Source organism: Babesia bovis, chromosome 3, assembly GCF_000165395.2.
Source record: "Babesia bovis T2Bo chromosome 3, whole genome shotgun sequence".
NCBI classification, from domain to species: Eukaryota; Apicomplexa; class Aconoidasida; order Piroplasmida; family Babesiidae; genus Babesia; species Babesia bovis.
In genome coordinates, this window is record NC_010575.1 from 1,906,809 (window position 1) to 1,926,846 (window position 20,038).

Here is a 20,038-nt window from a genome sequence, read left to right on the forward strand (position 1 = left end):
CAAATGCTACACTATAATAACAGAGGTGGTTAGAATGTAGTATCGAATAAGCACTATGTCGAACGAAATCCATGGTTTTGTGTCGGAGGATGAGGTTGAAAATTCCATGACTTCGTTAAAAGCAATCTGATAATGTCACAATTTATGGAACGATTTGACTTGAAAATTCCTTATTAGGCATTAGTTGTTATATTGCCAATATCTAGCTCTCATTTCCATTTTTTGGAATTTTTGTGTAGACAATATTTGATGGCAGCTAACTTGGAAACCGTACAGATCATCGATGGCATTGAAGTACGCTTCCCGTACACCCCTTATGAGAACCAAACGGTTTATATGGAAACTGTGATTAAGGCGGTTAGACATGGGAAGAATGCATTACTGGAGTCTCCCACAGGTACTGGGAAGACGTTATCACTCATTTGCTCCACGTTGGCATGTATTTGGCATACTCGTTTTAAAGATGAAACGTCGTTTAACTTGAAGCCAGTGCAAACCACTTCTGAGGAAGGGTTGATGAAAACTATGCAAGATCTCAGGGACTCCATTCAACAGAAGAAAACCATTGTAAAATTTAAGGGGTCTAAAAAACTTAGGATCCTATATGCTTCTAGGACACACAATCAGCTGAAGCAGGTTATACGTGAAGCCAAGAAAACCTCATATGCTAAGGAATTTGCTTCAAAAGGGCTTACTACAGTTCTGTTGGGATCCCGTGACCAATTATGCATCCACCCTGGTAAGAAAAATGCCACAGGTGAGGCATTAAACGCATTTTGCAGGAAGATGGTTAAACATCAAGGATGCATGTACTACAGAGGTCTGAAGAAAAAGGAAATTTCACGGAAGATTCAATTTTACGAGTTCGTGGATATAGAGGATCTGATATCACTTGGTAAATCCACACGATGTTGTCCGTTTTATGCCTGTCGTGATGCCCATGAGTCCGCTGATGTAACTATGTTACCGTATAATTATTTATTATCCCCTATATCACGCGATGCTATGGACATTGTGCTTGATAATGCAGTGCTTATAATTGATGAGGCCCATAATATAGAGTCCGTAGCGGAATCATCTGCTGGTTTTACCATCAGGCAGGTTGACATTGCACGATTTTTGATGGTCTTGCGACGTTTTTGCGAGTACCATATAAAGGCTATAGAATATCAAGCATCGAACAATACACAAGAGGTTGCACCCATTGACCTTTCTGCTTTGGCTAGACTGTCGGTGTCATTAAAAGGTGTAGACAGGTTCCTGACGAATGTACAATTTGAAAATCACGGTAAAGATGGTGAGCAAGGTAACAACAATGTTGCATATTCTTGGAGAGTGGGTGATATTAACCGAGCTCACGCCGTTTTCCGAGGAGTGGATATTTTGCAGTACTTTTTACTTACCTTGGGCTTTAATGAATTGAGAGCTTGCAATATAGAAGATACTATAAGGAGCTGCATTTCTGCGATATCTGTGGATATAGATGATTTTTCTCTTGCCCATCAATCTAGCTATGAGAGTACCAAAGTAATACAGGAAGATGCTCAGATAATGAACATGTTACTCGAATTTTTGCAGCACATATTTTCTAAGGAGTTTTTTGCTTGTCCTGAGTACTTTCACGTTTTTGTAACCCATGACCGGAGGTTTGCTGATATAGATAATTCAAACACAGGTGGTGCTGACCGTGCTGCATCACAGCCTTCTGGCGGTGGCTGGAAGAACAAGGCTGCTTTTAGACAATCATCTACGTCTTCTAATAACAGTACTGAGACTAATGCCCCCTTTCCTAAGGTAATGGCGTTTGAGTGTATGCAATCTACACCGTCCTTCTTGGGTCTTCAGAATGCGGGTGTACGATCAGTCATTTTGACTTCGGGTACACTGTCACCTTTGGCTGATTTAGCAAACAGTATAGGTGGTGACAAGGTGCGTTTTGAGTACCAATTATCCAGTAGTCACATTGTGCCAGTTTCCAACTTATGTCCAAGGGTTATTACAGGAGGTGATGTTGATGGTAGCATTTTATCATCGGACTACAACAATCGATCAACCCCTTCTTACATCAAGGCTTTAGGAGAGTCTGTACTTACATTTGTTCGATGCGTTCCGGCTGGCGTTTTGGTATTTTTTGTGTCCTACCCAGTTTTGGAGGACACAGTTAATGCATGGAAGAGCGCAGGCATATTCGCGGCCCTGGAAAAGGAGAAGCGCGTTTTTATTGAGTCCAAAGGGTCTGCAAAGAGTTTTGTTGGAAACTATTATAATCGAAATACAAATGTTGATGATACCCAGTCGCAACTTAAGGAGTACTTTACTTTGACTGATAAGGGTGTGGGATGTTTATTTCTTGGTGTTTGTAGAGGCAAGTTAGCTGAAGGTATTGATTTCAGTGACGACTCATGCCGCGGTGTTTTCCTTTGCGGTGTGCCATATCCAAATCCATATGAAGAGACCATTGCTTTAAAGATGGATTACTTGCGTAAGTTATATGGGAAAAATAACGAAAATGTAACCCATTGGTTTACTTCCCAGGCGATCCGCGCTGTTAACCAAGCTATTGGCAGGGTGATAAGGCATATTAATGACTATGGAGCTATAGTTTTGGCCGATCGCAGGTTTAGCGCCGAACACATATTGAAGAGTGTCAGCAGCTGGGTGACACGTAACATTATGATTAGCGACAACATGAATGCATCAAAAATCGACATTCTAGACTTTTTCGAGAAAATGTCGACCCCTGCTATCTCCGGTAAACGTGTTAAAACACGTGCTGGCTACAGCACTTCACATCCATCATTTGGATACAACAATCGAACTATGGCACTGCCCCTTACACCACCAAGGGATGTATCAGGTACACCCTTGGTATTCAAAAGCCGTAAGATATCTACAACGTCAACCAATTTGCGGTCAACTATGATGGTTGATTCCAATTCCACCGGCGTTACACGAAGCAATAACACACCTGACGACTCTGCAACTGAATCACAGCAGCGCACCGCTCCATCGCCAGTTGGCTGGGACGTAATGGACAGCTGGCATACTACTGACACAATATCACTATCTACTATTAAAAAGAGTAAAAAAGGTTAAAACTACATTATTTTTGTGACATTTATCGTAGTAGGGCGACATTTTCGTCGTCCGAATCAGAAGAGTACTCAGAATCTTCGTCGTCAGAGCTGTCGTCGTCGTATTCATCATCCTCTTCTTCACTACCATTATCTTCAGAATCTGATTCCGAATCTGGCATTTCATCCAATGGATAACTTGGTTTGAAAATAGCATCCAACGCTGCGTTGGAATCCGATGGTTTTCCCTTTTGAGAGTCCATAGTTAAATCTCTCATAAGATTTTGGAATTCATCTGCTGGCGCTGCAGATTCTTCCGCCAGTCGAGCACGTTCTTCCCATTTCTTCACTTCGCCTCTAATGTAGTCTTCTATGCGCGCCAGGCTTGGGTTCATAGCTCTGATTTCAGCTAAGGATTGATTTTTGTACCGCTGTTCGATATCCTTTTCATCTAGCAGCGGGACACTGGAACCATCGTCTAGGCGCTTCCGCTTATCGCTCTTCATCTTGCGCACTCTCATAAAAATGTACCTTGTGTACAAAATAGCACAAAGGCATATAAGCACTGAGAAAAACCCAGAACTAAATGCAGCGATATATACAGGCAACCGTGCTTCATCGGCCATGAAGAACGTATTGATATGCCTTAGATTGTCGAAGTTGTAATCTATGTTATGTGATGCAGCCCCGATTATTCTTTGACTACCTTCCTTCGAAAGTATTTTCAACGGATTGAGTTTGGGTAGCACACTACGCGTTCCACTTGGAGTGTCGATCGTAATAGCGTGAGGGTATAGTTGGCTTGGCAATGGCATGCCGAATGTTGAGTCATTTACCGACAGTCTATTCGTCATTTGGGCGTAACTGACTGCGGACAAAGATGCCATATCCCGCGGGTTTACACTGTATTGAGAATGGTCGTCCATCACATGTTTACGGATATTTGACCAAGAGTCCTTAGTTGGCAGCTTGAAATCATCATCGGTAATAGTTTGCCCTTCGATAAAACTAATTGCTTGTAATTCTCCAGGATATTCGTTACCCGATGTAGAAACATAATAATCTACAGTTGATGAATCTGATGCCGTTTCTGCGGTGCCAGTTGTATGGTTACCCCCGACTAGGCCACCTCTGTTTGATATATTGCCATGGCGCAAATGATATTCATGTCGTAAGGTGTCATTTAACCCATTTTCCGTCAAGCTTGATACCGCTTGTTTTCCCATCATGTGAACATGCCTTGTTTACAACCGCTTAATTCTCGCAGAGGGGCAGCGATTGGTTGGCAATGCAAAAGGCAAAAAACCACCACCAGCCCCTCAAGCGAACATATTTATATAGTGACACATGCGTGCACTAGCTTGATAAAGATCCAAAAATCAAGCACTCACGATGAATACCGATCTTCCTCCAAAAAACTGAGCGATAGTCAACCTCCGCATTAAAGTAACTTACCTTATATATACAGATTACTAAAATTTATATAACACATAACTTTGTAGCTCTTTTGGCTTTGGGAAAACTGTACAGTTACACATCCGCAAGGTAAGATGGAGTAAATGATTCATACCACACTCTCCATACGACAACGCAGTACATATACGGCTTGTCAATTATATAAATATCATCCCTCGTTATAGTTAAACGCCTTTGTTTGAATATAATGCGCCATGATGTTTCTCGCCACGTTGTGGAATCACAACGTCGCAAGAATGCACCGCGTTGCACATTGTGTATTCAAGGCAAGACGAAAAGGATTTCGCCTTTAATGGCAACAAATTTACCGCGATATCAAACATTTTTGGCATGTTATTGTTCCTTTTCCTTATCTTAGCAAGACCACAGCCAGTCATGGTATAACATATACCGTTATTGAAAAAATATTTCCCCGCTTTACATTGCTATATATCAACGAAAATAAATTACTCAAAGGATCCAAGTATAAAATGTTAAAAATTCTAGTGTTAGCATACATATGAGGCAGAATAGCTTGGGTGTGTTGCCATTGACTCGTACTGTATCCTCGCCTTTTTAATCTACTAATTCTATCGTTTTACTGGTAATTTAGCGCTAATCTGTATCTCGAATATCTAAGCCTCTTAATGGCAGTTGCTACACATCGGGGGTTGTCCTATACATATTACGGATTCAACGATGTAACCATGTTTCAACTTGCATTCGATGCATTGGTGTTCCGATCAGCCTTTGCCTTCGTTGGTGGTTGATTTACCATATTATAAGGCCTTCTCGTTGTAGGTAGTGGTTGCATCGCCTGGTGTGATTGCCTAGGTGAGGTATAGAACTTGGGTGTCATTTGTCGTCCGTAAGGTAGCATGTTAAGCGGTATCCCTCCTATATGGTACGCCGGGTAGGCCATTGGTGTTCCTTGTGGTAGTATTACTGCGGCCATTCCTGCTGATGGTATTATTGCGTGTTGCGGTCTCATTGCCATAACCCCCGCCATGTGATGCATCATACTCATATCTCCCAATAAGTTGCGGTAGCTTATTTCACTGCAATTGGGCCACATTTCATCAAAGTACTGATCCGCGTGAGGCCAATTGCGGTTGGTGTACGACGATACGTCCAGCTTGGGATATTCCATCATGGGCGAGAATGCGTAAAACTTGCTGTTGGCTTGTGAGGAAATAGGTGCATTATCCTTTATTTTCTGCGATGATGGTACATCATTAGCAGTGGGTGACTCGCTTGCCATCTGTTGCGTGTATTAAATAGCATTATAAAACAAACCTTTGGAGGCACATGTGTTGCAACTGAACTGGGAACCGCAGCTCCCATATGAATTGAACCTTGAATAGACGAAATAGGCGTGAAACTTGACGCATTAGGGTTGAATTCGAAGGATTTCTTGGGTGGAGCTTGTATAGGTGTTGAACTAGCAGGTGTTGTTGGTTTGGTATCATGACCCGCATGCTTACTGGTTGACTTTTCCTCTGTTCTATCCTTTGACGCCGGCTTATCAGCCTTCTTGTCGTTATCGGGGGTGTGTTCACTGCGTTTTTCATCAGCAGCATGAGATTTTTGTTTACTTTCAGATTTAGAACCAGCAGCATCACCACGTGACTTCGATTTAGGTGTGGGAGCTCCTTTTTCTTCACGTTTCTGCTCGCGCATGCTACGTGCTAACGTTTTCTTTACTACAGTTTCAGCTTCGGGATTTTCACCAGTATCATCATCCTGTTCTAGATAAGTTTCCAGTTGTGAATAGCCGCCTTGGCCATGTGGGCCCATTATTTCGGAGGCAATCTTTGCGGCCTGGTCCTGTACCTTTTGTGATACCTCGCTTAGGTTCAACTCAGTGGTATATACATTTTCATCGTAAGTGGTTTCCAAACCGAACTTTTTACGATTAGATTCAAACTGATCCCATTCAGTTTTACTTTCATTATCCAGTGAACACAGCTTAGATTCGTCCACTGGTCCTTCTGATTTCCATTCCACCAGCTTATCATCCTGTCTTTGTCCTTTTGATTTAGATATCTCGGCATCAGTTTTGAATTTAGCTGCGCCCTGGCGTTTACCGGTAGATGTGGAAGTTTCTGCTGAAGAACTCCCCGATACATTGGCTGCGGAGAACTTAGGGTCCCTGCTACCACCATTTCCAAGGTGAACACCCTTAGCCATTATGTAGTTATATTCGAGACCCTGAATTATCATAGGTACACCGCCTTTTCCTTCGTCCTTCTAGGTTAAAGTGAATTGCTATAACACAAACCTACCTTATTTTGTACTACTCTTGCATTCTGTAGCGCTATATCTAGTACTTTGGTATTCTGGCGGTTCAATGTATCGAATGAGTGAAATCTTCCTTTAATCAGTTGTCCATTGACCATATTTACTAATACATCCTTGCCCTGAGCGTTGTGTTACAGTAGTTAGTTGTGTGACTTACAACAACCCGCGACATGACATATGCTAACCGTTCTTCATTTAAACGTGTTAATGCATATAATCGCTTATCATTTCTGTAGCCATCTGATCTGTTGGCTGTGTTTGCGTTGCGAATCATGGTGGCTCTTTCTGTGGTATGGGTTAAACTGGAAGTTGTGACCTAGATTTAAAAACAATGTTGCATATAACTGCCGTATAAATCAAGATTAATGTACAAGTAAGAATAATTCGTGCCTAGAACTGTTATTAAACAACATAAACGGGGATAATGCTTACAAATGGTGGGGATTAAACGACTATAAAAACTCATTCAAAAGATAACTCTTGTTTATTTATTTAATATGTGATCGATTTTACACTAATATTTCATGTGTAACACTGAAGTTCGGGTATAAACACATTAGTATCTTACTTAATGTTGTTTTTATTGACCTAACAATTGCTTGCTATTACGGGATAAATCTGCCCATGTATATTGTTAGCCATAGATATAGTGTTAGTTGTTGTTTATTCGCGGCCATACGAATCTATGGATTAGGGTATATGATTACTGTTCAGGCATGATGCCTTCCATGATGTCTTATCTATCCTGTGTTGGCAACCACTGGTTGTTACAGTATGTTAGATTCCGTTGCATACAGGATTTGAGGTATTATTCGGGTGGAATAAGAACCATTTCGGACAATGTTGCCATTACATCTAGTGTTGATAGAGACGTAGTTGCATTTAATAGTAAAACGCCTTCTACTGTTGAGCGTCGCGGTAGCAACCATCGGAATGTACCCTATTACGGGGAGAATGCCACAAGGCAACCTGTTCCACTCAGCGTATGTCACATATATTTTAGTCATGACCACGCAGGCGAGTACCGTCACGTGGGATTCACCAATGCAGCCTCCTGATGCTTCTGTTGTGCGTGTTTCTTTGGTTGGCTTGCCTAATGCGGGCAAAAGCTCATTAATGAATATGTTACTTAATACACCGATTGCTGCAGTATCTCCCAAGGTAAATACCACGAGGGAGGATATTAAGGGCATCCTATGTTCAGACAGTTGCCAAATGGTTTTCACTGACTGTCCTGGCATACTTGAATCCCATCGCAGGCGCAAGTTTTGCGCTCCATTAGTTGACACTGCTTGGCGTGCCTATCGCGAATCTGATGTTTGTCTATTTATTATCGATGCCGTCAAACGGCCACGCGCTGAGCTATTTCGGGTGATCCGCAACCTTGCAGGGGCAACGCCTTATTCACTAGATATAGATAGGACATCAGATAAAGCACTAGATGACGACTTTGAAGATACATTCGAAGCTTCTTCTGAGGATCGCATTCCCGTTGCACTTGTTTTAAATAAAATAGATTTGGTTAAACACAAGAAATGGGTTAAATGTCGCACAAGGGAGTTAAAAAATCATGGTGCATTTGCTGATATATTCTACACCAGTGCAAAACACGGTATAGGTGGCGAGCATATTATTACATTCCTCAAGTCCATGGCCAAATCTGGCCATTGGGCCTATCCTCCTGATATGGTCACTACAATGTCTAGGGTCCAGGTGGTAGAGCAGACTGTGCGCACGTACTTATACTGCTGGTTTAACAAGGAGCTGCCTTATCAGATTGGACAAAAGATCATTGGTTGGACTCGTGTTGACAACGGTTCATTAGTCATTGAGATGGTAGGGAATACGTGTTGGCAATATATTGTGCAGGAGTTGTACGTCAGGAACAATAACGCCGCTAAGATAATATGTGGTATACAAGGCCGGCTGGTTAAGCAGATTCAGAAGAATGTATCTTACAGGCTTAGCAAGATGTGGAGCGATACTGTTTTCCTTTATATACACGTAAAGGTCAAGCCGTTTTCCTAAGATTTCCCTTCCATTGCGATAAAATGATCGATTTCAGGTCTGCAGCAGCATGATAATTTTTCCTGGAGGAAAGGTTTTAATGACCAACATATATAAACACCGTTGCGTCATTTAATACAATATCAACATGCTAAATACTTACAGTGTAAATGCTGCGTGGCGGAACTCCCTCAGTGGTACTTGCGCTATGAAATCAACCTTTAGCGGGTCAGAGTCGTACGTATACACCTACCATAGAGAGTATATACTTGCTGAGCAGGTGGACTTGCATGGACTGAAGCATTTTTTTGTTCTTGTCGTAAAAGTATCTGTGTATTATCCGTGGTAACATGGAAAACATACAGGACTAGCATTTCTTTCAATAGCTGGTTATTACCGTTATTATTCAACTCATCTAAAGATTCATCTAGCACTAGACAGAAACCCAATGTTTTGTGTTGCATCTCTTCAAGGTTGCCTCGAAATTGCAACTCGTGTATCTGTCAAAGTGTAGCAATTAGCATACAATATATACCTCCTGTGCAACCAAAATATCGCGCATGTGTACCCATAGATATTCCCATATCATATACTTCTCAGTGTCCATGCCCTGGTGGAGTATCTAGCGGAATTGTCTTTGTTAATTACCTCTGTATGCATACGGCGATGTAATATCCACGTATGGACAATCCTTAGCAGAAGTTTAGCAGTTTCATCATTGGATTCAAAGCCGAATGCTGTGAAATGAGTTTAATGTGTTGTATTTAAACTACCCTGGAGGTGCCTTGGACATTCACCCCTTGCTAGGGCTAACACACCGAATGGCTGTACCTTTATCAGCGGATTCGAAAACAGCCGTCTGGTATAATGATGTATATGTGTATGTAGTCCCACCTTAACCTTGCAAAGGTACTATCTCGCTCTGGAGGAACTGCTAATAGGTACTTCTGCACAGGCAGCTGAGGAAAACGAATCCCAGAGCGCCAAAAACGACCGATAAACATGACATAAACGTACACACTTAATATTATAAGTGGTTTTTGTGGAAATTAGGGTGGGTGGATGTCTACATCTGGCATAGCGTGGTGATCATCGCGCGTTGCTCCTGTACCGGTAGCGCGCTGGGCAACACTCGATTCTGGATACAAAGCTGGAATAAATGTAGATATTTTTCTATTTCTTCCGACTGATTAGCCGTGATGATCATCTGCAAGTGATCTGATATCTTGTTGTAACAGTGGATGTACAGCTCTCCTGGCATGTGATTGTTTTCCAAGATGCTAGGAAGACAGTTGTTGCAGAGGTCTGATAATATGTAGTTGAGAGCAACCTTGGATACATTGAGACGATTGAAATCCTTGGTTTTCCTCGAGGTGTCGGAGCCTCCATAATAGTCGGCATTCTTTTCCAAACTAATATCAGCTTCTTAATGGATATGATTGTTAAATATGTCGACTTACCGTACGAATTCCTCGACTTTGAAGATACGTCTTTATTCGAGTATTGAGGACGATCGTAGGACTTGCCCTGTAGACTTTTTCCAGCAGTTTTACGGCAGTCAATGGCAAGCAAACGCGCCTCTTCGAAACCGAAACGACCTACGGAGAAGTAGCGGTCCATCCTCTTGCGATTTTGGTACCACGTAGCAACCCAGTATTGATGGTTTGCGTCATACCGCACTCCCATAACCTTGGGGAGCAACTTAGCACGACGCACCAACTCATTGGCCTCGTCCTTGTTCTTTCGGCCTTTTGACAATGCGCGCCTTGGAGCATCCGACCCGTCCTGGTCCAATTTGGATGACATCTGGTGACCTTGCATCATGTCATGCTGATTAGGGTCCATCATCCCAGGGTGCATGTGAGAAGCTGTAAAAATATAAAAAAGCTCCATTAACACATACCGTCACCAGATTGCAGGGAGTTATCACCCACAACACCGGCGTAAGATGCCACCATACCGCCAGACATATCATATCCTGCCGCTCCGTAACCCTGTATTTTATTAATAAAATATGGATAACGGTAGCCACAGTAACAATACAACACTCTCGAGTAACACGTGGCACCATTTGGCATTCTTGTGATGTACATTTTCAGGAAAAGGTTGTTGATACAATGAAATGTGGATTAAACATAAACTGAAACAACCAATGGAGTCAAGGGTACATCAGGTTCTTTGAGGGGAACTTCTTTCCACCATAAGATTATATTCGTCACCCGCACGTAAAATGAACAGTACGGTAACGTATTACCCACGGCATACAATAAACAGTTCCGGTAGATTAAACAACTTACCATATGTGCATCGTGAGAAACATCAGGGTTGTAATGCATACCATCTTGAGGCATGCCCATGTAAGACGCATTGTGCCATCCTTGGTCACCATATCCACCTGAGTGAGCGTGCCCTTCTCCAGGCTGATAGTCACCAACATTGCCATCATACAGATGCTGTTCATCGGCATTCGGCACTCCGTATTGCACATCTTCATTGGCTTCACCATTATCCGGTGGATTCAAAGACACCTCAGGTAGCGTTACTACCTGCTGCTCAGAACTGTAGGAGTAATTCTCCTCGTTATCAACAAGCGGACTCGCACCATCCTCCAACCCAGCTTCGGGAGAGGCATAAGGTGGGTCCATATGGGCTGCGTCCTCCATGGTGCTTCCCTAAATTTTAGAGATCCGCAATCGGGAGCCCCGAAGCGGAACCTGCCTCTGGAATCCTCCAGTTAAGGTACGGTAGTGAGCGCCCAAGCCTGATACGGTTGGGTGGATCTACCCCGATGTAGCAACACAAATATCCCACGTTGCCACTTGAGGTCCACGGAAGTCAAATAACTACAAGTTAATTATCCTACAAAATAAAATAGATATATGGAATCTAGGAATATACCTTAGACGAAAGCGATGACGACACGATAATTTTAGACGACCCTGAGATGTTGACAACAACTAAGTTATCACGCATATATATTTATCAGTGAATAATATATTGCATAACTAGTTACACGTTTGGACCTCTAAAACAACAATCTAGCTGTTAATGCCACTGGTAGCATACGCTACGCTGACTAGTGACTAGCTGTTCCTAGAATTCTTACATACGTTCCACATACATTTGTGGACGTTATTGCTCATAAAAATAGCGTTTTCCGAAGCGGATGCCTGCAGTCCTATTTCTGCGACGCCACCCCACAGCGATGAAAGACTCCCCACTCTCCTGGGATGCTTTGAGCTATTCGTGTAGGTTGCCGCTGCCTCCAAAACAACCAAATGTTTACACATTTGAATTCAATTTGGCATAGACAACTAGCCATGTTGACAATATTGTTTTCGCTTGGTATTAGTTGCGGCAATAATACGTAGCTGTCCATAGATCTAGAAATATGCTTCCGCGCAGTTTTCTCGGTTACTGTTGCTAATAGCGCAACTTCCGAGATAGTGGAATGCTATCATATGTTTTGCGCCTTGGAAGGATTGGTTTATAATTATTCCGTTGCCTTTTCTGGCGCGTTGTATTGAATGGCCACTGGCAATGAACACTGTCTTAGAGACGAGTTCACGTGTGTGTAGTCGCGGTCGATAGCATCCATTATATGCCCTTTAATGTCAGAGTCGTTGTATATCATGTGCGACAGTAACGTGGTGGACGTAATGCCCCTTGATTGATCCTCAAGGTTGCGTATAGCACTCGCACCGAAACGGCCCATCAAAGCGTTCGTTAAGCAATTGCGAACTCCCATGGAATCCAGTCGGCGGTAGTCCACGTCGTGGAACCACGGATGGGACAATGCTTCCAGGGCACTTAGTCTTTTATGTGGGTTGTACTGTAACAACGACAGCAGAAGGTCCAGGCCAACGTCATCCATCTTACCGCGTAACACTGAACGCAAACGTTCCTTTTTGTCCTCAACGTGAACATTATATAAGCTGCCATTAAATGGATAATGCTCAGACCGCGAACAGTTACGCCACTCGTCCTCTGTAGGACGACCTAGTGTGGTCACTATGCGCGTTAGCACTTGAAAATCGGAATTTCCATGAAATAAAGGAAAACCCGTGACCAATTCTGCGATAATGCAAGCGGCACTCCAAATATCCGCATTAATCCCATAGTTATGCCTCTGTAGTCAGTTATACTATAAAGCACCTTAACCTACGTGTAATGGCCGGGACCCCAACTGAGCCTCAGGATCTGCTGGTGGGATGTTCATAGGGCCCAAAATAACTTCTATGGGCCGATAAAATAGTGTACATGCTGTTGGAGTTACGGTGCCGTCCAGATTTCGGAATTCACGACCCATACCCCAATCACCTATCTTCAGTACAGTGAGACGCTCACTGTCAGATAACATGATATTATTCGGCTTCAAATCACGATGCTCAATTTTAGACATGTGAAGATACGCCAAGCCATTGAGTAATTGGAATGCATACCACTTAACCTCCGATAATGAGTAGCCAGGCTGATTCTTGCTATATGCGCGCCAAATGGCACGACCCAAGTCGCCACCTATTTACCGTGCATTGAACATAGTTAGAACCTACCTTCACAATACTCGTATAAAGCGAACATGAATATCTGTGACTTCTTAAACGGGAAAAATTGTAAGTCCTTCCGGCCAGCGACTTCTGTGCCACTGGACTTTAAAGCGTCACCCAATTGCTGATTTAGCATGTCTACAATACCTGGGTGAGGACCTATAATTGTTATCTAAGTGACAACGCGACCTACCAACATAAACGTCCACCAATTTAACAATATTTGGATGGTCATTGCAACTCTGGACGTTATATTTACCACTGGAACGACATACCTTCATAATGCTCAACTCACGGAGAGTACCAGGACTTATACCCTCTTCCATAATGTGAACAATGTCATCCTTAAAATACTTTACAGCATAAACTGGAAGGTTGTTCACTGGGGGTTCCTGAGCCGTTATCGTAGGCTGTTGGTTAACAGAAACATCATAACATAAACTCATGCAGCCTCCACCCGGAGCTGTGACATCTTCAGAAGTTCTAGTAGAAGGGGTTGATGATGCATTAGAACGTGCACTACCGATGACATTGCGCCGCTTACTGTGAGACTTCGAGTCGCACAAATCAGAACTCACATCGGCTGAGTCATCCATACGGTAGCCACGGAAGACATCACCATATGCGCCGCAACCAAGTTTCTCACCAATGCGCACATAGGCGTCAATGCCTGGAAAACGAATACACGCATCTGAAAGGTTGCACTTAAAGTCCGAATAGCGGAACGAATTGCGATTGTTCACCATGTTAGCGATTATCAGACAAGATGAGCATGTACACAGATGAAAATTGACAGCTGATAGCCAGGAATAGAGCCAATGTGTACGACATCGAGAGACCCCATCCAATGACCACTAAACGCGGGTGTGTGCTCCCAAACACCCCGCCATATCTCACATTATAATGTCAGTAGCAATTATCACCCAAACATATACGCACCGCGTTAACTGAGATACATTTACAACCAGTTTAGTGGATTATAGCGATGATTAGCTCTGGCACAACACATTGCCAAGACGTATACCAATACCACGGATTCTATCGATATTGATACGTGTTGATAATGTGTGTCAATATGGCACAATGCACACACGAGGACGTAATGGACAGAGCCATTAGAGCCAGCGATTCAGTGGCAATTCTTACTGATGTCTAATTCTTTCCCTCGCAATGTAACATGTTAGGGATGCCTGTATGAATAAATCAGAATTAAGCGATATTCTTACCTTTGTCAATGTCATAGACATGAGAACACTGCGGGCACTTGAGACAACCTTTGACTACGTGGAACTGCGTCGATATTGAATGAGTATATATAGGACCCCTTAGTAACAACAATAGATTGTATTATACCACTTACTATGTGAAACAAAAATAAATACCATATCAAATTTATGAATTAACGCGGCCGAATGCAGATAACCTACCTCTAGTATGCATCGATGAACCTGAGTGATAAATTCATCTGAATCCAAGTCAGAATCACTGTAACTCTCAGGCAAACTTAAGCCAACCTATAGCGATGTTATGTTAGCATTACAACCGGTTAACCACCAGGAATCAACGACTTACCGAACGAGCTGCATCCACAAGCACAGGATAATCCAAACGCTTTAGCATTTTGCGAATAAATTCCGGATCCAGCTCTTGTGGCTCAATCTTACTGGAATGCTCGCCAGGAGCGACCTCTATAATCAAAGGGTACCCATCTTTGCAACGAGGTGTGTTGCTGCACAAGGTTGAGTCAATATTAGATAGATTACTTTCAGCAACACCGAAATGAATATACACACTTACCACATCACTAGGTTGTGTGTTATCAGACGCATTATGAAGTAGCGATGTAAGCTATACATAAAAGTCCAAGAAAGTACAAAGCCTAACTACACAACTAGATTTAAAATACTATATATCCACGATATATTAGAAAATGCGATTTTTGCAATAGTATAATATCAATAACGGCGATTTGTATGCATTTTAGAAGGTAAGGATGCGTTGAAGGAAGACGGGCGCTTGCCGTAATCCTATAGAAGTATATCATCCAACTACACAACATACCTTACCAACAGCTAAAACACGATCACTTTCCCGACGTTTATATTCACGGAATAAAGCTTCTCTTGATTCGCCATGCCTTACAGATGAGTTGCCTGTTCCCTTCCTGTCGCGGTCATCGATAGACTCATCACGATGCCGTTTGTTGCCAGGTTGTGATGTCTTGGATAAAGAAATGTAGGCTACATCTAAACTTTCGGATTCCCCGTTAGACAGCTGGACAGTTACAGTTGGATAGTCCAGATCGACGCTCTCTATCTTGACATCTACCCACTCGCCCCTTTGACAGGATGACTTGCGTATATAATGTTATGAAACTAGTTAAATCACCCAGCCCATTAGAAAAAATCACTAACACGAGCATATTCTAGAATAAGCAACACAGTTCACCATATGGTATAAAAACTAGAAAACAGCCCATCTACAGTATTAACCCACTTAACGAATGCTGACACCTTCTTCCCAGGAACAAAGTCACCGTAATTCTCCAGGTTTCGAACACGACGCCGACGATGCTCATCCATGCCACATAAATAAGGACCATACATATTCTTAAAACGCGATGGTAGACGCGGAAGAACTGTGAAGCATATATACCAAAATTACATACACGTACCAGTGTTGAAATACCGATCTTCTACAAGCAGACTCTCACAAAACTTGCCAATAGTTGTCTTACGTGTAGGATTAACACTCATAACAAAAGTCTCCTCGTCCATCAAATATGGCTCAAACCATGCCCATAACTAAAATCATTCAGGACGGATTTTATTGCCTTACCTGATCAGAGGGTAATACAAACCTCAAATATAAGAACCCACAACAGCGCGGATACGGCGATTTGGTACAGTCGATCAAATCCTCCATCTGTCTCTCGGTTAAACGAAGCGTAAATAACTTGTGAAGACAACAAAATAATGTAGAAGGAACCCGAGTAGCTGTTTTACAATAAGGCTCAACATGGTCAGCGTACTGCGCTAACTCGTCGATAATGGAATGATGTGAAGTCATAGTACTGTAAAATTTTAAGAACAAACAAAAGAAAACATACGATAATGATTTGTAATAATCCGAATTCAAAATGTTGTTCAACAACAGCGTGTTCATGTTGTAAGTACTGGAGTTGGTCATATCAAGCTGGTCCGGGCGCTCAGTAGCTTCCTGAGACCTCAATTGCGATAAACGACTGAGCTCATGCACAGCCGATTTGTATTTCCTGCAGAATTTGCAATTTAAATCTGGCTTTGCTGTAAACATTTGTACTAACGAACAAAGGAACTTACTGTGCATATGACATGTTTGAACACTTTCAAGTAAGTCTTCCGTGTGAGTAGTGTAACTCACTGATGTGGGAGGCAACTCCATGTGGCCAGGAACAGATGCAGCAGCTATGTTATCAGATGTTCCTAATTCTGTGGCAATAGGTTGAATACCAACGTTCACAGAAGAAGTAGATGATGCAGTATCAGGTTGTACTGTAAACATATAACAACAGGATCGACTGAACATACCATAAGCACCATAACTGCCATAACCGTAGTAGCCAGGATAACTAGAAATCAATGAAGCCGCATTCGGGTTCTCATTTAATCCTTGACCGTAATAATTTCCCATGATTCCAGGGTCAGAAGTATTAGGGTACGGAGCTCCAGAAGGGTCCGTACTACCATTATAACCGTACATCGTGTTCTAAAGTTAGTAAAATAGTGTATGTCAGGATTGTTAAGCTATATTAACCGCAGTGAGCATATATTATCTCTAATGTGTAGTTAAAAGGGAAGAGCTTAATCGTGAATATATGCACGCGGTTATGTTCCTCCATGAATTAAACAAATTTCAGAGTGCTATGCTTCAAAAAATATTTTTATTTTGTCTAATAAACTTTATTGTGCAGGTATAAAGAAAGTCATAGATATAAATTCCACATCCAGCATGCCATGGAAAATGATGCCAAATATCATGGAATCCAACATTGGATCAAGGTTTATATATGGGTTGTAGATATATGAAAAATGTTATCGCATTTCGTGTGTATAATGTCTGTACATCTGGAGAGTGTAGTATGTGTGTGGTGATACACAATGTTATTCTAATGAATAACAGTGTATCACTGGCTCTGACCAAGTTAATAATCGTATAACATATTCTGTATATCAGACCAGGTTCACTTGTGTACATCGATACTGATACACACAGTGAGTATTTTAGACATATATCCCGCATCTTGCACATAAGATCGATATTTTAACATAACCGACTATACGCTCTAGGAACGCATTAACATTACCATACGTTACTATTTATAGCTGGTCGTAAGATTTGTTTCATCTTTATTGCTCTCGCGAGATCTCCGATCTAGGACCACGGCGCAGTATTATACCAACATCTTAAAAGCACTATATACCCAGGACATACGTGTTAACCTGCATATGGAGAACTACGATAACATATGGCAACGATAGCGAGTGAAAACGGTGCAAGCCAGCACGATGAAGTGGCAGATGCAGCCCTCGGGAAGCATAATCTCAACAACCTCGACTTCAACGCACAGGTTGCTCTAATCCTGGACCAACACGCAGCCATAGTGGCTGATATGAAAGAGCGTGATCAAATAAAGAATGACAAATCTACACATCCCATTGCACATATAAAACTAACGTCAAGAATCGAAGTGCGCATACAGCAAATCAGAAGCGACCTTGACATTCTCAGCCAAATATATGAAAAGATTATATCGTCACGCAAATATCGCAAAAAATACACAGATGAGGAGCTCTTGAAGTTTGAAGACACTCTGCAAAATCTAGAAGAACAATGTAACATTTACGATTCAGGGAAACTGAGGAGGCCCACAACTGTGAGACGCCGTATTAACCTTGACTTCAGTGTACCGGAAGGTTATAGCAGTAAGTGAAGATGTTTTTTACATCATTAATGTGCAGTGAACGAGGAAGATAAAACGAAAGCAACAGAATCCCTACAAAGATGGAAGGATCGAGATGAAGGTTTCGATCAGCAGTTGCAAGAAATTGGAGAAGCTGTGGAACGCATAGGTATGTTGCGTAAGTTCTAGTCATTCATATATGTTAGGTGATGTTGCCGTTGTAATCGGTGAAAGAGCCACGGAACAGGCGAAAAAGGCTGTAGATACCATGAACAAGGTGCAAAATACAACATCCGAAATATCGGTTGTCTCCATGCAAATTAAAACCTTACTAAAGAGAAGATATAATCTAGAACTCAGCTTCAGAATAGGATTGATCCTTATTTTCCTAATCGTATTCTGCGTCTTCATATTCTCACTCATCAAATTTTTAAAGTCATAGGAAACTTTAAATCGCTAATTTATCATTTACCCAGAATAGGCATTACACTTTTCACGCGAACTATGTAATATATCTATCAATTCACGTAACAACAATTGTTATTTGTGTTCACAAAACAGGCGATACAATGATTCATGTCGCCTTCTTCTTCTTAACGCGATACTGACCGATTACAACAGCGTGGTCACGATGGTAAGGCTCCAATGTCAACTGCTCACGAGGCTTGCAACTCTCCTTTCGAAGCTTATCTACCTCAGCAGCGAAAACAGCCTCAGGCTTGGCAGTGGAGTCCACACAGTTGGCCTTAATAGCAATGATGAACCATCCGCCAGGCTTCAAAAAATGATAAGCATTTATAGCAACAATACGAGCCTGATCAGGTTGCGCAACGTCAGCAAAAACTACATCAACCATACCAACCAACATACGGTAACGCAATGGCTGACGAGCGTCCTCTACAATCGGTACAATGTTAGGACGACGCTTAGCCATGTTTGTCAAATCACGAGCTGATCTGTGAGAAAACTCCACCGCATATACCATACCAGTGGGACCAACCATGTCAGATACATGGGAGACGGTGGTACCATTGGCAGCTCCCAAATAGAGAACCTTAGTGCCTATGCCAATTGGCATGTTAGCCACACCACCAATAATAGTAGCGCCCAATTTAGATCTAAAAGGGTTCCATACACGATACTCAATAGACTCGGAATCCTCGTTCTGCAATAAATGATGACAAAAAACTAACAACACACCGTTATCTGAATGCGCTTCTCACCGTATATGGACTCCCCAGGAACCATGTTACGCGTAACCAAAGCATCTGATTTGCCCTTTGCAATGTATACACCGGAAAAACGATGAGGCACTATCATAACCTTGTTGGCAGAAGCGCCGCCCACTCCGCGTCTACCAGCTCCAGCACCGCCTCTACCACCCTTGAATCCACGGCCTATATCTATATAATCAATTACAGCATCATAACATACCACGCTGAGGCCTCTGAGATCCACGACCGCCTCCGCCGCCACCACGAGCTGGTTTAAAGCCGCGCTTGCCTGTGTAGTATTATATGACTTGTATAGCGTTGTACAATATATTACACACTGAAAGTGAAAACATACCAAGCATCTTGTGAAGTATAAAAATATATTACAGCAGCAGAAGCTATGAAACGCATTAACATATATCGAGGGGGTAGTACTGTGGTGCCCAAGGGAATGTACATTGGAATACCAATAAACCGTACATATATTATAAACTGCGT

General features: G+C 42.3%; 11 protein-coding genes across 11 annotated transcripts; 3 read left to right on the forward strand and 8 right to left on the reverse strand.

Annotated features, from left to right (window-relative positions):
• The first annotated feature begins 99 nt into the window (after positions 1-99).
• BBOV_III008820 (Helicase C-terminal domain family protein) lies at positions 100-3,146 on the forward strand. The gene has a single exon (XM_001611957.2). It carries the CDS (start codon positions 250-252, stop codon positions 3,094-3,096), a length of 2,847 nt encoding a protein of 948 aa, XP_001612007.1. The 5' UTR covers positions 100-249; the 3' UTR covers positions 3,097-3,146.
• Positions 3,087-4,766, reverse strand: BBOV_III008830 (putative integral membrane protein). The gene is made up of 2 exons (XM_001611958.2): positions 4,530-4,766; positions 3,087-4,492 (listed from the first exon to the last, which is right to left on the reverse strand). Exon 2 carries the CDS (start codon positions 4,301-4,303, stop codon positions 3,119-3,121), a length of 1,185 nt encoding a protein of 394 aa, XP_001612008.1. The 5' UTR covers positions 4,304-4,492; positions 4,530-4,766; the 3' UTR covers positions 3,087-3,118.
• Positions 4,767-5,171: 405 nt separating this feature from the next.
• On the reverse strand, positions 5,172-7,154 carry BBOV_III008840 (ataxin-2 N-terminal region domain containing protein). The gene is made up of 4 exons (XM_051767591.1): positions 6,988-7,154; positions 6,815-6,949; positions 5,826-6,779; positions 5,172-5,790 (listed from the first exon to the last, which is right to left on the reverse strand). Exons 1-4 carry the CDS (start codon positions 7,102-7,104, stop codon positions 5,242-5,244), a joined length of 1,755 nt encoding a protein of 584 aa, XP_051623512.1. The 5' UTR covers positions 7,105-7,154; the 3' UTR covers positions 5,172-5,241.
• A 167-nt stretch (positions 7,155-7,321) lies between these two features.
• BBOV_III008850 (50S ribosome-binding GTPase family protein) lies at positions 7,322-9,008 on the forward strand. The gene is made up of 3 exons (XM_051767532.1): positions 7,322-7,813; positions 7,848-8,666; positions 8,700-9,008. The coding sequence occupies exons 1-3, from the start codon at positions 7,547-7,549 to the stop codon at positions 8,856-8,858; spliced, it is 1,245 nt and encodes a 414-aa protein (XP_051623513.1). The 5' UTR covers positions 7,322-7,546; the 3' UTR covers positions 8,859-9,008.
• On the reverse strand, positions 8,802-9,854 carry BBOV_III008860 (Ubiquinol-cytochrome C chaperone family protein). Its single transcript, XM_001611961.2, has 8 exons — positions 9,732-9,854; positions 9,611-9,696; positions 9,486-9,574; positions 9,373-9,447; positions 9,201-9,337; positions 9,091-9,166; positions 9,001-9,056; positions 8,802-8,897 (listed from the first exon to the last, which is right to left on the reverse strand). Exons 1-8 carry the CDS (start codon positions 9,839-9,841, stop codon positions 8,855-8,857), a joined length of 672 nt encoding a protein of 223 aa, XP_001612011.2. The 5' UTR covers positions 9,842-9,854; the 3' UTR covers positions 8,802-8,854.
• Positions 9,855-9,857: 3 nt separating this feature from the next.
• BBOV_III008870 (AP2 domain family protein ACDC superfamily) lies at positions 9,858-12,016 on the reverse strand. Its single transcript, XM_001611962.2, has 5 exons — positions 11,736-12,016; positions 11,135-11,696; positions 10,741-10,831; positions 10,298-10,705; positions 9,858-10,262 (listed from the first exon to the last, which is right to left on the reverse strand). The coding sequence occupies exons 2-5, from the start codon at positions 11,498-11,500 to the stop codon at positions 9,904-9,906; spliced, it is 1,224 nt and encodes a 407-aa protein (XP_001612012.1). The 5' UTR covers positions 11,501-11,696; positions 11,736-12,016; the 3' UTR covers positions 9,858-9,903.
• A 99-nt stretch (positions 12,017-12,115) lies between these two features.
• Positions 12,116-14,215, reverse strand: BBOV_III008880 (protein kinase domain containing protein). The gene is made up of 5 exons (XM_051767709.1): positions 13,660-14,215; positions 13,578-13,626; positions 13,391-13,543; positions 13,003-13,355; positions 12,116-12,966 (listed from the first exon to the last, which is right to left on the reverse strand). The coding sequence occupies exons 1-5, from the start codon at positions 14,128-14,130 to the stop codon at positions 12,331-12,333; spliced, it is 1,662 nt and encodes a 553-aa protein (XP_051623514.1). The 5' UTR covers positions 14,131-14,215; the 3' UTR covers positions 12,116-12,330.
• Positions 14,216-14,402: 187 nt separating this feature from the next.
• Positions 14,403-15,292, reverse strand: BBOV_III008890 (Trm112p-like family protein). The gene is made up of 5 exons (XM_001611964.2): positions 15,182-15,292; positions 14,957-15,113; positions 14,812-14,898; positions 14,611-14,674; positions 14,403-14,574 (listed from the first exon to the last, which is right to left on the reverse strand). The coding sequence occupies exons 1-5, from the start codon at positions 15,238-15,240 to the stop codon at positions 14,537-14,539; spliced, it is 405 nt and encodes a 134-aa protein (XP_001612014.2). The 5' UTR covers positions 15,241-15,292; the 3' UTR covers positions 14,403-14,536.
• Positions 15,293-15,334: 42 nt separating this feature from the next.
• BBOV_III008900 (pre-mRNA-splicing factor 38B family protein) lies at positions 15,335-17,229 on the reverse strand. Its single transcript, XM_051767043.1, has 8 exons — positions 16,954-17,229; positions 16,726-16,917; positions 16,494-16,689; positions 16,223-16,457; positions 16,059-16,188; positions 15,881-16,022; positions 15,451-15,722; positions 15,335-15,411 (listed from the first exon to the last, which is right to left on the reverse strand). The coding sequence occupies exons 1-8, from the start codon at positions 17,123-17,125 to the stop codon at positions 15,365-15,367; spliced, it is 1,386 nt and encodes a 461-aa protein (XP_051623515.1). The 5' UTR covers positions 17,126-17,229; the 3' UTR covers positions 15,335-15,364.
• A 533-nt stretch (positions 17,230-17,762) lies between these two features.
• On the forward strand, positions 17,763-18,783 carry BBOV_III008910 (putative integral membrane protein). The gene is made up of 3 exons (XM_001611966.2): positions 17,763-18,348; positions 18,385-18,495; positions 18,533-18,783. The coding sequence occupies exons 1-3, from the start codon at positions 17,892-17,894 to the stop codon at positions 18,766-18,768; spliced, it is 804 nt and encodes a 267-aa protein (XP_001612016.1). The 5' UTR covers positions 17,763-17,891; the 3' UTR covers positions 18,769-18,783.
• Positions 18,784-18,871: 88 nt separating this feature from the next.
• On the reverse strand, positions 18,872-19,919 carry BBOV_III008920 (putative rRNA 2'-O-methyltransferase fibrillarin). The gene is made up of 4 exons (XM_001611967.2): positions 19,896-19,919; positions 19,761-19,829; positions 19,527-19,723; positions 18,872-19,491 (listed from the first exon to the last, which is right to left on the reverse strand). Exons 1-4 carry the CDS (start codon positions 19,900-19,902, stop codon positions 18,901-18,903), a joined length of 864 nt encoding a protein of 287 aa, XP_001612017.1. The 5' UTR covers positions 19,903-19,919; the 3' UTR covers positions 18,872-18,900.
• Between the last annotated feature and the right edge of the window lie 119 nt (positions 19,920-20,038).

Excerpts from the sequence above, each read along its gene's own strand:
- BBOV_III008890 (XM_001611964.2), bottom strand. The coding sequence starts at position 15,240 with ATGTATAGCTTACATCGCTACTTCATAATGCGTCTGATAACACACAAC. Across the intron at positions 15,114-15,181 it reads ACACACAACCTAGTGATGTG|CAACACACCTCGTTGCAAAG; the intron begins GTAAGTGTGTAT and ends AACCTTGTGCAG. Across the intron at positions 14,575-14,610 it reads TGTCTATGACATTGACAAAG|GCATCCCTAACATGTTACAT; the intron begins GTAAGAATATCG and ends TTATTCATACAG.
- BBOV_III008830 (XM_001611958.2), bottom strand. The coding sequence starts at position 4,303 with ATGATGGGAAAACAAGCGGTATCAAGCTTGACGGAAAATGGGTTAAAT.
- BBOV_III008840 (XM_051767591.1), bottom strand. The coding sequence starts at position 7,104 with ATGATTCGCAACGCAAACACAGCCAACAGATCAGATGGCTACAGAAAT. Across the intron at positions 6,950-6,987 it reads ATGTCATGTCGCGGGTTGTT|GGCAAGGATGTATTAGTAAA; the intron begins GTAAGTCACACA and ends CACAACGCTCAG. Across the intron at positions 5,791-5,825 it reads CAACACATGTGCCTCCAAAG|ATGGCAAGCGAGTCACCCAC; the intron begins GTTTGTTTTATA and ends TACACGCAACAG.
- BBOV_III008910 (XM_001611966.2), top strand. The coding sequence starts at position 17,892 with ATGGCAACGATAGCGAGTGAAAACGGTGCAAGCCAGCACGATGAAGTG. Across the intron at positions 18,349-18,384 it reads TGTACCGGAAGGTTATAGCA|TGAACGAGGAAGATAAAACG; the intron begins GTAAGTGAAGAT and ends ATTAATGTGCAG. Across the intron at positions 18,496-18,532 it reads AGAAGCTGTGGAACGCATAG|GTGATGTTGCCGTTGTAATC; the intron begins GTATGTTGCGTA and ends CATATATGTTAG.
- BBOV_III008870 (XM_001611962.2), bottom strand. The coding sequence starts at position 11,500 with ATGGAGGACGCAGCCCATATGGACCCACCTTATGCCTCTCCCGAAGCT. Across the intron at positions 10,706-10,740 it reads CTCCCTGCAATCTGGTGACG|CTTCTCACATGCACCCTGGG; the intron begins GTATGTGTTAAT and ends ATATTTTTACAG. Across the intron at positions 10,263-10,297 it reads AAAGTCGAGGAATTCGTACG|AAGCTGATATTAGTTTGGAA; the intron begins GTAAGTCGACAT and ends ATATCCATTAAG.
- BBOV_III008850 (XM_051767532.1), top strand. The coding sequence starts at position 7,547 with ATGATGCCTTCCATGATGTCTTATCTATCCTGTGTTGGCAACCACTGG. Across the intron at positions 7,814-7,847 it reads GGCAACCTGTTCCACTCAGC|GCGAGTACCGTCACGTGGGA; the intron begins GTATGTCACATA and ends ATGACCACGCAG. Across the intron at positions 8,667-8,699 it reads GTTCATTAGTCATTGAGATG|GAGTTGTACGTCAGGAACAA; the intron begins GTAGGGAATACG and ends TATATTGTGCAG.
- BBOV_III008820 (XM_001611957.2), top strand. The coding sequence starts at position 250 with ATGGCAGCTAACTTGGAAACCGTACAGATCATCGATGGCATTGAAGTA.
- BBOV_III008860 (XM_001611961.2), bottom strand. The coding sequence starts at position 9,841 with ATGTTTATCGGTCGTTTTTGGCGCTCTGGGATTCGTTTTCCTCAGCTG. Across the intron at positions 9,575-9,610 it reads ATGTCCAAGGCACCTCCAGG|CATTCGGCTTTGAATCCAAT; the intron begins GTAGTTTAAATA and ends CTCATTTCACAG. Across the intron at positions 9,167-9,200 it reads TTGAAAGAAATGCTAGTCCT|ATACTTTTACGACAAGAACA; the intron begins GTATGTTTTCCA and ends GATAATACACAG.
- BBOV_III008880 (XM_051767709.1), bottom strand. The coding sequence starts at position 14,130 with ATGGTGAACAATCGCAATTCGTTCCGCTATTCGGACTTTAAGTGCAAC. Across the intron at positions 13,627-13,659 it reads GTGAGTTGAGCATTATGAAG|AGTTGCAATGACCATCCAAA; the intron begins GTATGTCGTTCC and ends TATAACGTCCAG. Across the intron at positions 13,356-13,390 it reads TTTATACGAGTATTGTGAAG|GTGGCGACTTGGGTCGTGCC; the intron begins GTAGGTTCTAAC and ends CACGGTAAATAG.
- BBOV_III008900 (XM_051767043.1), bottom strand. The coding sequence starts at position 17,125 with ATGTACGGTTATAATGGTAGTACGGACCCTTCTGGAGCTCCGTACCCT. Across the intron at positions 16,918-16,953 it reads TGGCAGTTATGGTGCTTATG|TACAACCTGATACTGCATCA; the intron begins GTATGTTCAGTC and ends ATATGTTTACAG. Across the intron at positions 16,458-16,493 it reads GATTATTACAAATCATTATC|TACTATGACTTCACATCATT; the intron begins GTATGTTTTCTT and ends AAAATTTTACAG.
- BBOV_III008920 (XM_001611967.2), bottom strand. Across the intron at positions 19,724-19,760 it reads ATCTCAGAGGCCTCAGCGTG|GCCGTGGATTCAAGGGTGGT; the intron begins GTATGTTATGAT and ends ATATAGATATAG. Across the intron at positions 19,492-19,526 it reads AGAAGCGCATTCAGATAACG|AACGAGGATTCCGAGTCTAT; the intron begins GTGTGTTGTTAG and ends CATTTATTGCAG.